This window comes from Hippopotamus amphibius, chromosome 7 (assembly GCF_030028045.1).
Source record: "Hippopotamus amphibius kiboko isolate mHipAmp2 chromosome 7, mHipAmp2.hap2, whole genome shotgun sequence".
Lineage (NCBI taxonomy): Eukaryota > Metazoa > Chordata > Mammalia > Artiodactyla > Hippopotamidae > Hippopotamus > Hippopotamus amphibius.
The window spans coordinates 133,807,404-133,821,602 of record NC_080192.1 but is presented as its reverse complement, the minus strand read 5'-3'; the positions used below and the strand labels follow the sequence as shown (position 1 = coordinate 133,821,602).

Genomic DNA, 14,199 nt, shown 5'->3' with positions numbered 1-14,199 from the left:
TAATCTAGTGGGGAGAAAAAACCCAGAAACAACTAATATAATCTAGTCTGTGGTTAATTTGGTACAAAAAAAAAAAAAACCATAAAGGAAAGATAATAATTCTAATGGAGAGAATCACTATACTAAATAAAGTACAATAAGGCAACAGCATTACAATCATTATACTGAAACTGCTGGTTTACGTGTCTGTAGTCACCACAAAAAAATCAAACTTGATGATCGTGGGCAGAATGATGTTTCCTTCGACAGTGTCTCTCAAGTGAAGCACAATCTGGCATGTAGGTATTTGACATTGGTTGAATAAATTAAGTGAATTAAGTAAAATAAATTAAGTAAAAATTTTGATCAGATCCCAAAACTCTTAAATGGAGGCCAATAAAACTACACATAAAAGATAAACATAAAATGGGCATTAGTTTCAGTATAAATTAAGCTTGTTACTATTCTATTTAGAATATCATGTAAAGGTGCATATCTGATCAGTTTTACTTTAAAAATTAGTAATAAAATATTTTAAGAGATGCTTGAAGAAAAAAGTACTTAATTTAGATTAGAAGTCATTTGCAGGGCTTCCCTGGTGGCGCAGTGGTTGGGAATCCACCTGCCAATGCGGGGGACACGAGTTCGATCCCTAGGGCAGGAAGATCCCACATGCTGCGGAGCAACTAGACTCATGTACCACAATTACTGAGCCCACGTACCACAACTACTGCAGCCCTCGAGCCTAGAACCCATGCTCTGCAACAAGAGAAGCCACTGCCATGAGAAATCCATGCACCACAATGAATAACTAATGCAGCCAAAAATAAAATAAATAATAAAAATAAATCTTAAAAAAAAAAAGTCAACTGCAGGCAAGTGAAAAATGCCAGTATACTGACATTCAAACTCACTTTCCCCATCAACTCACAATAGGCTAAGTTATATTTGACCACAACTTTATAAAAAATTCACAAAAATTCTAAATTTAGGATATAGAAAAAGATCCTTTATTTATTTAGAATGATAGTAGACAGAAATAAAAACATTCTTTGAGAAGCAGTGTGACATCTTGGAATGAACCACACAGACCTGGGCTCAAAATTGTTCCTTACTAATTTATGACTATAAAGCAAGTTACTTGATTGCTTTGAGAATAAAGTTTTATCTGTGTGTGTGTGTGTGTGTGTGTGTGTGTGTGTGTAGTGTGAAGAACTGAAGTTAATTTCTCCCCATTTGGATATTCAATTGCTCCAGTCCAACTTACTGAAAAAACCATCCTTCCCAAATATATCAGAGTGACACTGTGGCCACAAATCAGGTAACTAAACAAGCAGGTCTATTTCTGGATCCTCTAGTTCTAGCAATCTATTTCTCTACTCTTGTGCCAATACCACAATTTTAGTTACTGTAGTTTTAATAAAGTTTGATATCTGCCAAAGTTATTAAATTCTAAATTTGTTCTTCAAGACTGTCTTCACTACTCTTGGCTCTGTTTTTCAATTTACATTAAAATAAGCCAGTTTGTCAATTTCTTTCAAAAGCCTGAAAAGTTCTTACTGAGATTGTGCTAAATCTATACATCAATTAGAAGACAGTTGGTATCTTTATAATACTGAGTCTTTCAAACCACAAACATGATGTGTCCTCTCATTTATTTGTCTTTAACTTCAGTCAGTGCTTTATAGTTTACAGTGTAAAGATCTTGCCCTTCTTCCAATGGACTTATTCCTGGTTAAGGAAACAGTCTCACGTAAAAATATTCTAAACATATAAGTCAATTTTCAATATTATCCCATGAGACCCATGCTGCTTTCATTTTTAAAGGTTATTTGGCTAAAGCTGCAGGTCTCTCATGAAGCACATCTGCCTATATTTTAAGAGTTAGTTTTTTGATCCTATGTTTACTTAATGTACATTATTTAGTGTATAAACAGTGCAGTGATGTGAGTTAAGTTCTTGGTGAATTCTTGATAGATTAAAATAATTTTTAAGGCACATGAAGACTTATTGATATCAGTTAAGAAGGAAAAGGTAGAGAAACAATTGAGGAGCTGTAATGCAAATATGAAGCAACGTAGAGCCAATGAATAAAAAGTAAAATAACCAACTGACAGTAGATAAAGATATACAGAATTATCGTCAACAACATTAAAGGCTCCAATTTGCAAAATACATACCAGGGAAAAAAGTATTTAAAAACATATACAATAAGAGATGAAACATTTCTGTTTTTTATCATCCCACAAGCTTTTTTTCAAAAGCTTAAAATATGCAATGGCAAGCAAACTTCACGTCAGTGGAAGGAAAGAAGGTAGGAAGGAAAAAATCCATCAGAGAGATGATGGGGGACAAGATCAAAGGCTCATATAACACACTGGGGATCCAGGAATAATGAGTTAAAAAGAAGTGTGAACTGGAATAACGTCTTATATAAACTCTGAATTGTTCCAAGGTGTCTTTCTCCACATGAGTGCTACTGGAAATTTCAGTGGGATAATTCTTTTTAAAATGAGAAGTTTAGCATCTGGCTGCTGGGTATTTAATGTTAACAGAATCTCCAATCATCATGACAAGCAAAAACTATTGTCACACATTCACCTCCTCATTCTAGGTATTGTAAACAAGTACTCCAAGTGATTCTGATATGGTAAAACACTGAATCGGATCATCAAGTATTTTTTAGTCTCAAATCTAAGATTATCTTAACTGAATTAACTGGTGAAAACATTTTCAGTCATGAGAAACACAAAGTCATAGACAACATTGTTAAAGGGTAATGAATAAACCATAAGGGCAAAAATTAATCACTGTGACCCCAACCCAAACTAAGACCAATGAACTAAGACCAATGTATACAGAAGTGAGACATAAAATAAAATAATAAATTCTTCCATACAAGTAATAGTATTAGAATTTCTTCACAATGTATTTCATACTTCACAACAAATAAATGACTTTTAGACACACCAATGGGTTGAAGCAGTGCTTTCATTTACCCCATCATGAACTCCTGTAAATAATACTCTGTTGAGAGCTGAATATGTTGTCCTATCTATTCAGCTCTATATTGCCCAACATATTTGGTCCCTGAGTTGCCTGCCTTATGAGAAACACATATTCTTATTTCATACAGTAGATAATATATTTGGACTTCAAAAACGTCTAGACAAGAGCTTTTCTATAAATCTCAAGAATAACTGAGAAAGAAAAGAAGAAGATTACTAGTAATCTTCTTAATAGAAGTCTAGTAATCTTACACACACATTTTAAAAACACATAACCTATGCCATTATGAGGTAAAATGTGAGAGGCTGATAAGAAATATTGTTATTGATATATTTTATAAAATTGTTCAGCTCATTACAGAAGAGCAGAACAGAAAAAGAAAAGATAGTATCAGGAGTAGGAACAGTGTTCTAGCTTCAATTCTGTCATTTACTGGTTTGGGTAAGTCTCTTGGGCTCTTATGACCTGTAATTGTCTCATCTTTAGTGGGTGTGTCATTCAGCCAGTCTATGTTAACAATTAGGATGAAATGAAATAATGAATATGAAGGTGCTCTAGAAAACTCTCAAATGTTACTCAGTTACAGGGAACTTTCTACTTAAAGGATACGAGTGCTCTCAATGAAAACTTCAAAATAATTTATATTGTTTTCTGCTTTAAGGACCACATATGAAACTCAGAAAAACTGCACATAGTCTTGCAACCAATTTGGCCATACTTGTTTTAATTCTTAAGCATCTCATTCTAAGAGAAGTGGATAACCAAATCTTCCGAAAGTCAACAATTTCATTAGATAAACTGCTAAACAGGAAAATGGCCCTAAAAGTTAATATTAGCCTGTCTACATTTCATATAAAATTTTCTGTGACTAGGAGAGAAGATAGGTTATAAAGTTTTTTTAAATACAAGTTAAAGCACTATTTGATTACTGAATACATGACATTAAGGAATCTTCAAAACTGATAGCCACCTTTGAATTAACTAATTTCACTGAGTTCAAAGCTGGAATTAGACTTTTTAGTACCTTTTCCTTAAGAAAAAAATAAGCCAGTTCAAATACGAAGAGGTACAAGGGAAAAAGTCATTAGTTTGTCAAACCCTAAGTTAAATAAAAATACTGAATACTACTTTATACCAAGAAGTTCCATATCAATCTAATTATTATGAGCATAAAGATTAAATAAGAAATCGCTAACATATTGTAAACATTTACTCAAAGAAGAAAAAGAAAGGAAACAAGGAAGGAAAGAACCAGTTAGCTAGCTCCAGGTAGATGAATACAATAATACTGGAAATACTTAATCTTCTTTTACTACGAGTAAAAGATCTCAAAATAAGAGAATAATTTAAAAAACAACTACGGGTAGAAGACTTTTCCCCCCAACTCTATAAATCAATATAACATGAGAAAATAATTCTCTCAATATTCAATGCTGAACTTGAAGCCCAGAATTTGACAAAGCTCTTTGCATTTCAAGATAAAAACCACTAATCTTAAAGTTGTTCTCTTTCCTTGTTCTTTTCCACTTGTTTCTCTGACCAGTATTTTAAGTGCTGCTTTAACAAATTGTAGTCAATGTGGGAACCAATCTGAATGGAGTCAAAATGGCCAAAGACAGTAACATTTTAGGATCAAGAAAAGGTATAAAAAGTGTTACATCCCAGATAGTTGAAACATATCAACTATCCTAAAATCTATCATTTTACTCTACAGGGAACAATGATGATTTAAACACAAAAACAAAAAAACCCTGCGAGTCACCTTTGGAAGTTGTTGCTAAGCTGTTAGGTGGATTTGGCTGACAACCTCACAATGGGAATAACCAGACATGTCTCCCGATATGGTGCAGCAGAAATACAGAACCAAATAACAAAGCAAACAAACAACCAGATCGAACCCCTAAATTTAATTCTATTTTACAGGAAATTCAGAGAAAAGAGGAACATGTTAAATACCACCATGGGGAAGAAATCATCAAAGTCAAGAATGTGGGATATTCAACAGGACAAAATTTCTTCAACAAATAAATGTAAAGAAAAAAAAAAGGATGCGGAAATGGTTCCATATTAAAAGACATATCAAACAAAAGACAGACCTCATTTGAACCCTGATGCAAACACAACAACTGTAAAAGGACATTTAAGTTAATTAGGGAAATTAGAGTAATGAGAATTTATAAATTTAAAAGGTATGATAATGATATTGTGGCTATAATTGTTTTTAAAAAAGGAATCTCTATCTCTTAGAAATTTCATACTAGAACATGGAAGATAAAATTACTTTTTCATGTTTCTGACTTGAATATATTTAAAAAGTAACAAGGTTGCAAATCTTAAAAATATTTTAGGTTATAAAAAATGAACAACCAAAATCTATCGGTTGAAATACTTGTTCTTCAATCACAAAGTGACTACTAGTTATCCTGCTAAAAATATTTAAGTTGATCAAAAGACAGCTATTTTAAAAAATGAAACATCTTTGTTGGAAAGCCAGAAGCGCACAGCGTTGCTATTCACTTTTTCTGTGAATCAAGTAGCTGGCACGAGCAAAGGCACAGGTGGTTTTAAAAAAAAAAAATAAAGTTACCTGTTTCATCCAATATTTTAAGAATGCAGATATCCAGACCTACCAGTAACTATAATGGTTACGTGTCTTAAAAATCTCAGAAGAAAATCAGCTGAAACTAATTAATGAAACTGAGAACTTATCCCTATTTTACTATATTCTTAATATGTGAGCAGAGTAAGATTATTTTTTAAGTGGCTATGCAAATTCGTTTTCATAGGTATTTTATAAATCAGCAGCCTTGATAACATGATTCATGAAGAAACCCACTACAGGGATATACAATTTAAAATACATATATTTTTATATCAGAGAGCATTTAAGTCACATTGTGATTCAATGTCATGCAAGTGGAGGATAGATTATTTCCATCAACACCATGCAAAGAGCAAATTTATGAAATCTACTGAATTATTTTCAACTTGGCAGGGTCTATTCCTTGTTAACAAACAAGGTTGTTAGTTATAAGACGACTAAAGCTAAAAGAAACTGTGGAATCACAAAAGAAAATAACCTACAGACAATTTCAATAAGAGGTGTATTTAAATACTAGATTTCAAGGTGAAGCTAAACTAAGGAGTTTAGCTTAAACTATGGGTACAAAAGTATCAGGCTACAATGTAGAACTACTGGCCCATACGATGATTACTTCTCATAACTGACTAGAATTCCTTCTATAAGCATCTATATGCCTGGGTTGTTTATAGTTAAAAAAAAAATCTAGATTGCTATTTAGAGATATCTAAAAAGTCATTTATAATCCACTTTCTAAGCAAACTATGTAGAATATTTAATGCCACTTATACAGGCACTAAAGCACAACATAAGCAGTAACAGTTGACAGAAATCTGATCTGAAAGTTACCTATGAAAAAAATGACAAGACATGACAAATATAATCTTAACAAATAAAACACAAAATTACTATGAAAGGTCTATTCTTAGGTTTGTTCTGTTTCAAATTTTGGTGTCAATTTCAAAGCTTCAAAGGCATGTTTTATATGGGAGTGGTAGAAGTGGGTCTGAATAGAAATAATAAAAATCAGGAATTGAGTAGCTCCTGTGACTAAGAAGAGATAAATGAAGGAAGGTGGTAGGCTAAAAACTGGCAAGTTTACACAAATAGTGTTGCAAAGCAGATCTTAAGACCCCAAATAAATTAACTGGTTGTATATAGTCAATATTCCCAAAAGAGCAAAGGCCCAGAATTTGGGGTGGAGGACCAGTCTTTAAAAAAGAAAGCTAGCCACTGTGTAATAACATAAATCTAAATGATGATCACTATAAAATATTCCTTTGTTACACGGACACTTACCACATTACTGAGCTTTAGGAAAAAATAGCTAAAGCCTTATGATGGGGGTGGGGGGTCAAACATAATCACTAACTTATATCTGCTTACAAAAGCAACATTACTTTTCAAATCACAAGCTGATTTAAAACTTCCCAAGAACATAAAAATCAGCAATAGAATCCCTCAGTTTTAGTTGAAATGACTAGAATTACAAAAATCCAAAATCTAATTTTAACAAAATACTTTCTTTGAAGAGAAAGGGATTCATATACAGCCTCTGAAATTCAAAAACCCTTCAAAATATACTGTTACTACATGGCTAAATACTTCCTGAAGAGGGAAAAAGGTCACCACCAATTCAAACAATCTTGGGGTGGGGGCAATTTTAATATACAGATACGAATCAAAGTTCCAAATGTTCCAACTTCAAGGGTACAACAAGCCTATAACATTTTTTTCTTAAACAGCATGTTCAAAAAGAGAAGTACATGGACCAAACCCCATACATTATAAGATTCTCTAACTCACAAACACACTCATTTTATATACCCTGATATAACCCTTTGGTAAAATAGCCATTCAAAGGCCAAAGCAGAAACCATCATACTAAACTAAATTATTTAAAATTCAATAACTATGTGACTTATGTTTTGCTTTTGGTGTGCACAAACTTTTGATCGTGAAATTTCTTTCACTATCATGTATAAATAATTGACTTTTCAGATGATCTAAAACACACACAAATCAAAAGCACAGACAAGAAAAAACACAGCACTGTATTTCATAAAAGGAACATACGATACAATAGGGGTCTTTACCTTACTGTACATTAGACCCTCACTTTGAATTTTCACAAAAGTAGAACTTTTTCAAAAGGCTATTATCTAAAAGCAAAAGCAATTTGGCATGTTTTATTCAACATTAAATATTTTACACATATTATAAAACACACACACAAACACACTTACATGTATACATACAAATAAAAAGGGTTTTGGTTTTTTTTTTTACCTAAATGCAAACTGGATGAGGATCCATGTGATGAAAGTGATGGCGGTGGCGTAAGTGAATGTCCTGGAGTTTGGCTTGGCAGAGGCATGCCTATTGGACTTGGAGAGGAGGAAAATCCCAGACTATTGTAAAATGGTTGCCCTATGGGTGCTAGGCTGCTACTAGATCTTTTGTACAAGTCAGAGCTAGTAGATAGAGACTCTCTCCTTGTGGCACTACTACTTGCAGAACTGCCAACTGAAGAAGAAATAAAAAAAACCCTAATTACATACAGTGTTAACTGAATAAAACCTATCCCCAACTCTTGCTGGGAAATAACAGAAGTGATCACAATAATTATTTTTAGAAACATTATAGAGAAGATAATTACTGTGATAACTATATATACTAACTTATTAATCATAAAAGGGTATAAATGCACCCCAAGAAAATAACCAAATATTTAAGAGCAGTCAGATGTTCATTATTTCACACATATTTACCATTGACACATTATGATTACTGTGCTTTAATACCCTGGTATGATTTATAAACCCTGAAATTGTAAGTTGTCCGCTTCAGGATATGTTAGAGATTAAATTCCAGTAAGTTTAAATTTTGGTAGTATCCTAATCTCTGGAACCAAGTTCTTAGACTTCAACCCAATGCCAAGAAAAGATTATACTGATAAACAGAATATTAATACATTTCCCTCGCCATTCACATTTGATTTGGCTTCCAGCTTATGTTCAAACCATACTCCTTTAAGTTCATATTGGCCCGAATATTAGTCAGCTGTGAAATAAAGATGGCAGCTTACTTCTCAGTACTTTTCACACTACATTCTCCCTATCTTTCAACAACTAAATTACAATATATGTATGGAAAAAAATCAAACTTTCTCTCATTACTGTTATCAACCAAAGACATGTGTTCACTTACCCCTCAGGATCGTCCATTCCTAAGATTCTATTTCTGGTCTCATGAACCCCTTACTCAGGTAAAGACTAATCAGCCTTTGTTTTCTTATATGGTATACAATTATATCACCTCCCTTACTGTACTATATACCGATTTTTTTGTTTGTTTTTCACTTAATCCCCAATGTTAACCTTCTAGTCCTTTTTTTCTTTTGTGCTTCATAAAATCATAAAAGAATGGTAGGTTCATATTACAATGTAGCTATGCATGCTCAGAAGAGCAACCCAAGCTCTGGCTGTTAATCAACATATTTTGGATAATCAAATTCTTTACCAAGTGTTTAAAAGGGTTGTCCAAAACTCCCAATTCATAAGTCTCACTTAGAGCCCGTATTTTGAAGTATGTTTTTTTACTATTTCTAAACCTTTTTAAACTGAAGTCTTTTACATCCAAAATAATTTCATATTACACTTCTTAACCTGTCAAGGTTTTTAAGAACAAGCTCTATATTCGGACCAATATGGTAATTCTTTTCAAGAGAATTTTAAAGTTTCTATTAGGTCGTGGTTTTCTAATAGCAAGTCAATTATATATAGGTCACAGGGATACAGATTAAAGAGAAAATTAAGCAGAGCACGTGATGGTAGACCAAGTTAAGCTTATTAATACAGATAGGAAACTTAATTACATTGTTTTACCAAATAAAAAATTCTATAAAGGAAAAATACCAGGCTCACACTACTGTATTAAGCAAAATATTATATAAACAGTATCAACCTTTTTAAACCAGTGAGTGCAGTTTCTGACTGATCATGTTTTATTGAAATTCTCACTTTTTAAGATATATTACAGGGAAATACTAAATAACTATATGCAATTTTAATAGCAAAAAATAAACACCATTGTAAGAATGGTTTTGGCAAAATTGTCAATGTATGCTACATTAACTATGCTAATTTAAAAGGACACTGTCAAAGTGATTTTTCTAAAACATGGCTACATTTAAAATTCCTATTTATTTCAGAAAACAATTTAACTGACAAAGAAAAAGACAACAGCTCTCTAATGAGAGCAGCAGCACTATCATTCCCCTGGCAAATAATCAAAGAAACCATAGTTTTGACACATGCAATATTATTTTCCTCTAAAAAGGAAAAGCCAAGCCAAACATTTAAAAGTAATTCAGAAATAGCTTTACTTTAAACATAACAAGCTGGCTCTTTGAATTTTACTATATGCCTAAATTATCTGCAACAGTATGACTATAAAATATAAAACAAAGTGTACCTAAAATATCTAAGAGGCTAGACAGACAGTGGAGTCACTAATCATTTATCAACTGTGGATAAAATGTTAAGTTACAAACTTTCAATTGTAAAAGAACATTCTAAATAATGGGTCATAGAAATAGTGATTTAACTACTATATTACAATGGATATGCTTCCTGGAGAGCTGACTTATAAACTGGGGTATTTAACACTGCTAAGCATTAATAATGTCATCATATGGGTAAGAGAATGACGTTACTGTGTGTGTACATGAGCACATAAACATATTATATTTTAGATTTCATCTAGGTATGGAATTGCCATAATGTGAAACGGCAATGGGTAGACTTTGAAGAGAACGTAAGTGCAGCACTTGAATCAACACTCATGAAATGTCCAAGAGGAGGAAGATGATAAGTTATTTACTGGTATTTAGGGGTGGCAATCGTTAATGTTCTCTGAAGCAAGGTAAAACAGAGGTCCCTCAGACTGGAAACCAGAATGGAGTAAGCAATGCTCATAAATAAGGGAGGAATGAAGACGATCAGTTTTGGGGAAAGAGGCACCTGCAGGGGACAACTACAGAGAACAGAATGTTCACGACTAACCAGTTCCTGAATGCAGGGGGAAGGGTCTTTACAACTAAGAGACAAATGGGAACTTGGGGGTCCTACACATCTATACCAGACCATCAGTGACATTTTATCAGAAAAGGGAACACGAGATTTGTCAAGTCTTTTCTCTATTTTTCCTCGACTATTTAGAGTCTACAATCTATAGAAACTAGTTATTTCCACAAAGCTTTTTTTTTTTTTAAGTTATATATATGCTCTTTTGATTTTCTTCAGTAATCTAGGATTATTTGGGGAAAATGTTTGTCAATTGTGTTGGAAACAAAAATGAAAAAATGAGCCTATGGGAGCGCTTGGGCTAGAGACAAAAACACTTAAGCTCCAAAAGGAATGAAAAAAATCAAACAGGAAAATTAAGACTCAGTAGTCTCTATGTTCACTAGGTATTTCCTCAGAAGTTCCCGTGTCCATTCTTGAGGCAATTTTGTATCAGGCAAATATATTTCCCTTTGTATTTCATTATTACAAAAAAGCATTCTGCACCTAAAAGTTTATAGCTATCCTAGACCATCTCTGTTATAAATATGAATGTTGAAAAACTTCAGAAGATACTTTCTTAGAAAATTGGCAAGCATAGTTAGTAATGACTGGCATGTGTTAGTTCTGCCATTCTTCACATCAGAAAAGAATATAATTTAATGTGGTGGGAAAACAGATGAGAACTAGATTTTAAAACTCAAGGACACCAGAGAAATAAAAAAAATCTCTTGAGGTGTGAATAAATGGCCCTACCCCTCATAAAGAAAAGGCTGTTAACTGTACCAAGAGAATGAGAGTAAGCTGTTTTTTCCCTAATGATTCTTGAATACTCTGGAAACACCAGAGACTGATAATACAATGTGTGTCAACAGGGTGTCAATGTGGGCCTCTTCTGATTTCAGTTTTTCCTCAGTGACAAAATCAGTTTGTGTGGGTAAATTATTTATTTTGTGAAGCTATTTAAAATTTGGATTTCTTAAATATTATATATAAAACTAGGATATGAGGGGAAAAAGTCTTTTTAAATGAATTTTTAGTGATAATGGCTACACTGTTTAAAATAAAGATAGGCATACTTAGGGGCTTCTGTTTAGAATATTCCATTATATTTTATTTTTATATACTATGCCAAATAAAGACCATAAACAACAATTAGCATTTAATAAGAATAAATCATCTTATGAGCACATAAAAATAATTATTACTTTAAAACACCAGAAACTTAAAGATGGCAAAATATTTACTTCCTCAAACATTAATATCATAGAAAAAGGGAAGAGCTAGTAATTAGCATAATATATATTATCCCAAACAAACCTTACTAAAACAAAAATTACAGTAATATAATTCTTAAAGCCAGGGGAAAATGTATTATATTTGAGTAAAGGATGGGCTGCTGAAAATGTGTTAAACATTCATAAATGTTGCAGGAGGTGGTTTTTCATCTACAAAACTAAACCAATAAACCAGTATCTTATTCCTGTCCTTTCTATACTACAAGCTATTATTATTTATATTTATATTAAAAACAAATACATATACCTCATGTCCACTTAGCAGAGTACACTCAACTTAAAAAGACACTTACCTGATGAACCAAATCCAGTGAGGGCTGAGCCTATAGCAGCACCCAAAGAGCTACTGCTTCCAAAGCCAAGAGATGTACCTCCAGGTTGGCCAGGTCCGTGAGAAAATAAAGAACTGCTCTGGGAGCTATTAGTCAAAGAAGTGCTCCCATAAAATGAATTAGACTGCAGATTAGTGCTTGGCTGCTGCTGCTGCTGCTGCTGCGGTGGTGGCTGAGTGCCAATTGGCCGGAACAGACCATTTGTGCTGCCTGTGAGACTATTTGCAGTTCCTCCAGCTGCTGCTGCCGCTGCTGTAAAATAAATTTCAGACTCTTCTTAAAACTACCCAGAAAACCATTTTCTATTTTTAAAATATCTCAAACAACACCAGAAAAACATTATCCCTGAAAATGTCAGTTACACTTACCAGCTTGTGCTGCTGCTGAACTAATTAAAACAGGTGTTGGAGCCATTAATCGAACTGGAGCTCCAAGGCCAGTTCTTGCTCCAGGGCCAACCACTAAGGCACCAGTCTGATCATAATAGGCAGCTGGAGTTAGTACTTGATAGCCTAGATAATATTAAAATAAATGTTTGCCAATGAAAACATTTATTATAGAAAACTTGTATTTATTTTCTCCTGCATTTGTGTTTTTATCAACCAGAAAACACAGCTATTTATACTGTTAATGTAAAACTGCTAGTTACCATATAAAAAGCAAACACATATGAGAAGGTATTACTAAATGTATGAAAATGTAATAAAGCATAAGTATTTTTTCACCCTAAATTTTAACAGAGATGCCTCTCACTTATGGACCACAAAACGATGAGATATATTCCTTGATATTGAAACTATAGGTAAATCAAGGGCTGATGCTTGAAAATTATTACCATTTAGTCAGTGCTCCTGAGAGGAGAATGGATAGAATGACTAAGGGAAGAAAACTGTAAGATTTATTACGCAATAAATTTAGCAGATTTCTAAGCCAAATGCCTCATTACCAGCATTCCCTTAGATTTTCATTAGTAAGCAGCCCTTTAAAAATTAAATCATGATATAAACAGATAAAACCACATGGTTTAACAGTCAACTTGTAAAGGTTTTCAAGCTGGAGTGTGAATAAAAATAACATAGGCATTAGTTTTATTAACAGCCTTGACCACAAGGCAGGTGACAATTTGCATTATTCAGAATTACGCGTGAGTGAAGTTTCTCTCTTCACAGACCTTCTCAGTTGGGATTCCTCATCTGAACCACAGAACAGAAAATGACTATTTTGAACAGAAAAGTGACTATTTTGCCAATTTTCTCAACAAAGACCACTCAAGTGCATAATAAGGACCACTCAAGATGCATGGGAGAGAACTGTAAATGTATATATGTGTGTGTGTGTATATATGTGTATATATATATATACACACACACACACACAGAGGATATATATATTTAAGGCAATAGGGCTTATTCTCTCCCAGAAGTCAGGTTGAGAAAGGCTGTATACAGTAACAAAGACTCAGGCTCAAAAGTCTGAGGATCACTTCCAAAAATGTACTGGCAACCTCAGATACTTTTAAAGACTACCTTCCCCACTAAGACCAAAACTTTCACATGCAAAGGCTGTTTTAATTAAGTGCAGTAATTCTGCTTCACAATTACTGTTTGATTAATACAATGGATATGAATTAGGAGGACCAGCCAAGTGAAGAGAAGCACAGGGCAAAACCTAGGAGGGAATATAGAGCTTTCAAGCCCTCTCCTTCCTCATGAAATGAACATGATAAACTTGAGATTATTAGATATTCAACTGTAACTGTCACATAGGATATGCAAGTCTAGAGTTTAGAAGAGAGATTCAGGCTGGAATTATAAATATGGGAGTGGTCAAAATAAGGATGGTATAAGCTGAAAAGGATGAAATCACCAAGAAAATAAAAGGGCAGGGCCTATGGCCTGAGGGTACTTCACATTAAGAGGTTGGAGAGAGGAGGA

The 14,199-nt window shown here is 33.4% G+C and overlaps 1 protein-coding gene across 9 annotated transcripts in view; it reads right to left on the bottom strand.

Annotated features, from left to right (window-relative positions):
* The window catches only part of PUM2 (pumilio RNA binding family member 2), a 95,611-nt gene that overhangs the window by 21,514 nt on the left and 59,898 nt on the right, over positions 1–14,199 (bottom strand). For 7 of the 9 annotated variants that reach the window (XM_057740457.1, XM_057740460.1, XM_057740462.1 and 4 more), the window contains 3 exons: positions 12,634–12,777; positions 12,227–12,517; positions 7,859–8,095 (listed from right to left, as the gene is read on the bottom strand). In XM_057740457.1, the coding sequence (XP_057596440.1) occupies positions 7,859–8,095; positions 12,227–12,517; positions 12,634–12,777 (672 nt within the window). The remainder of the gene's footprint in view (positions 1–7,858; positions 8,096–12,226; positions 12,518–12,633; positions 12,778–14,199) is intronic. The other 2 variants (XM_057740465.1, XM_057740466.1) reach the window with 1 other exon arrangement.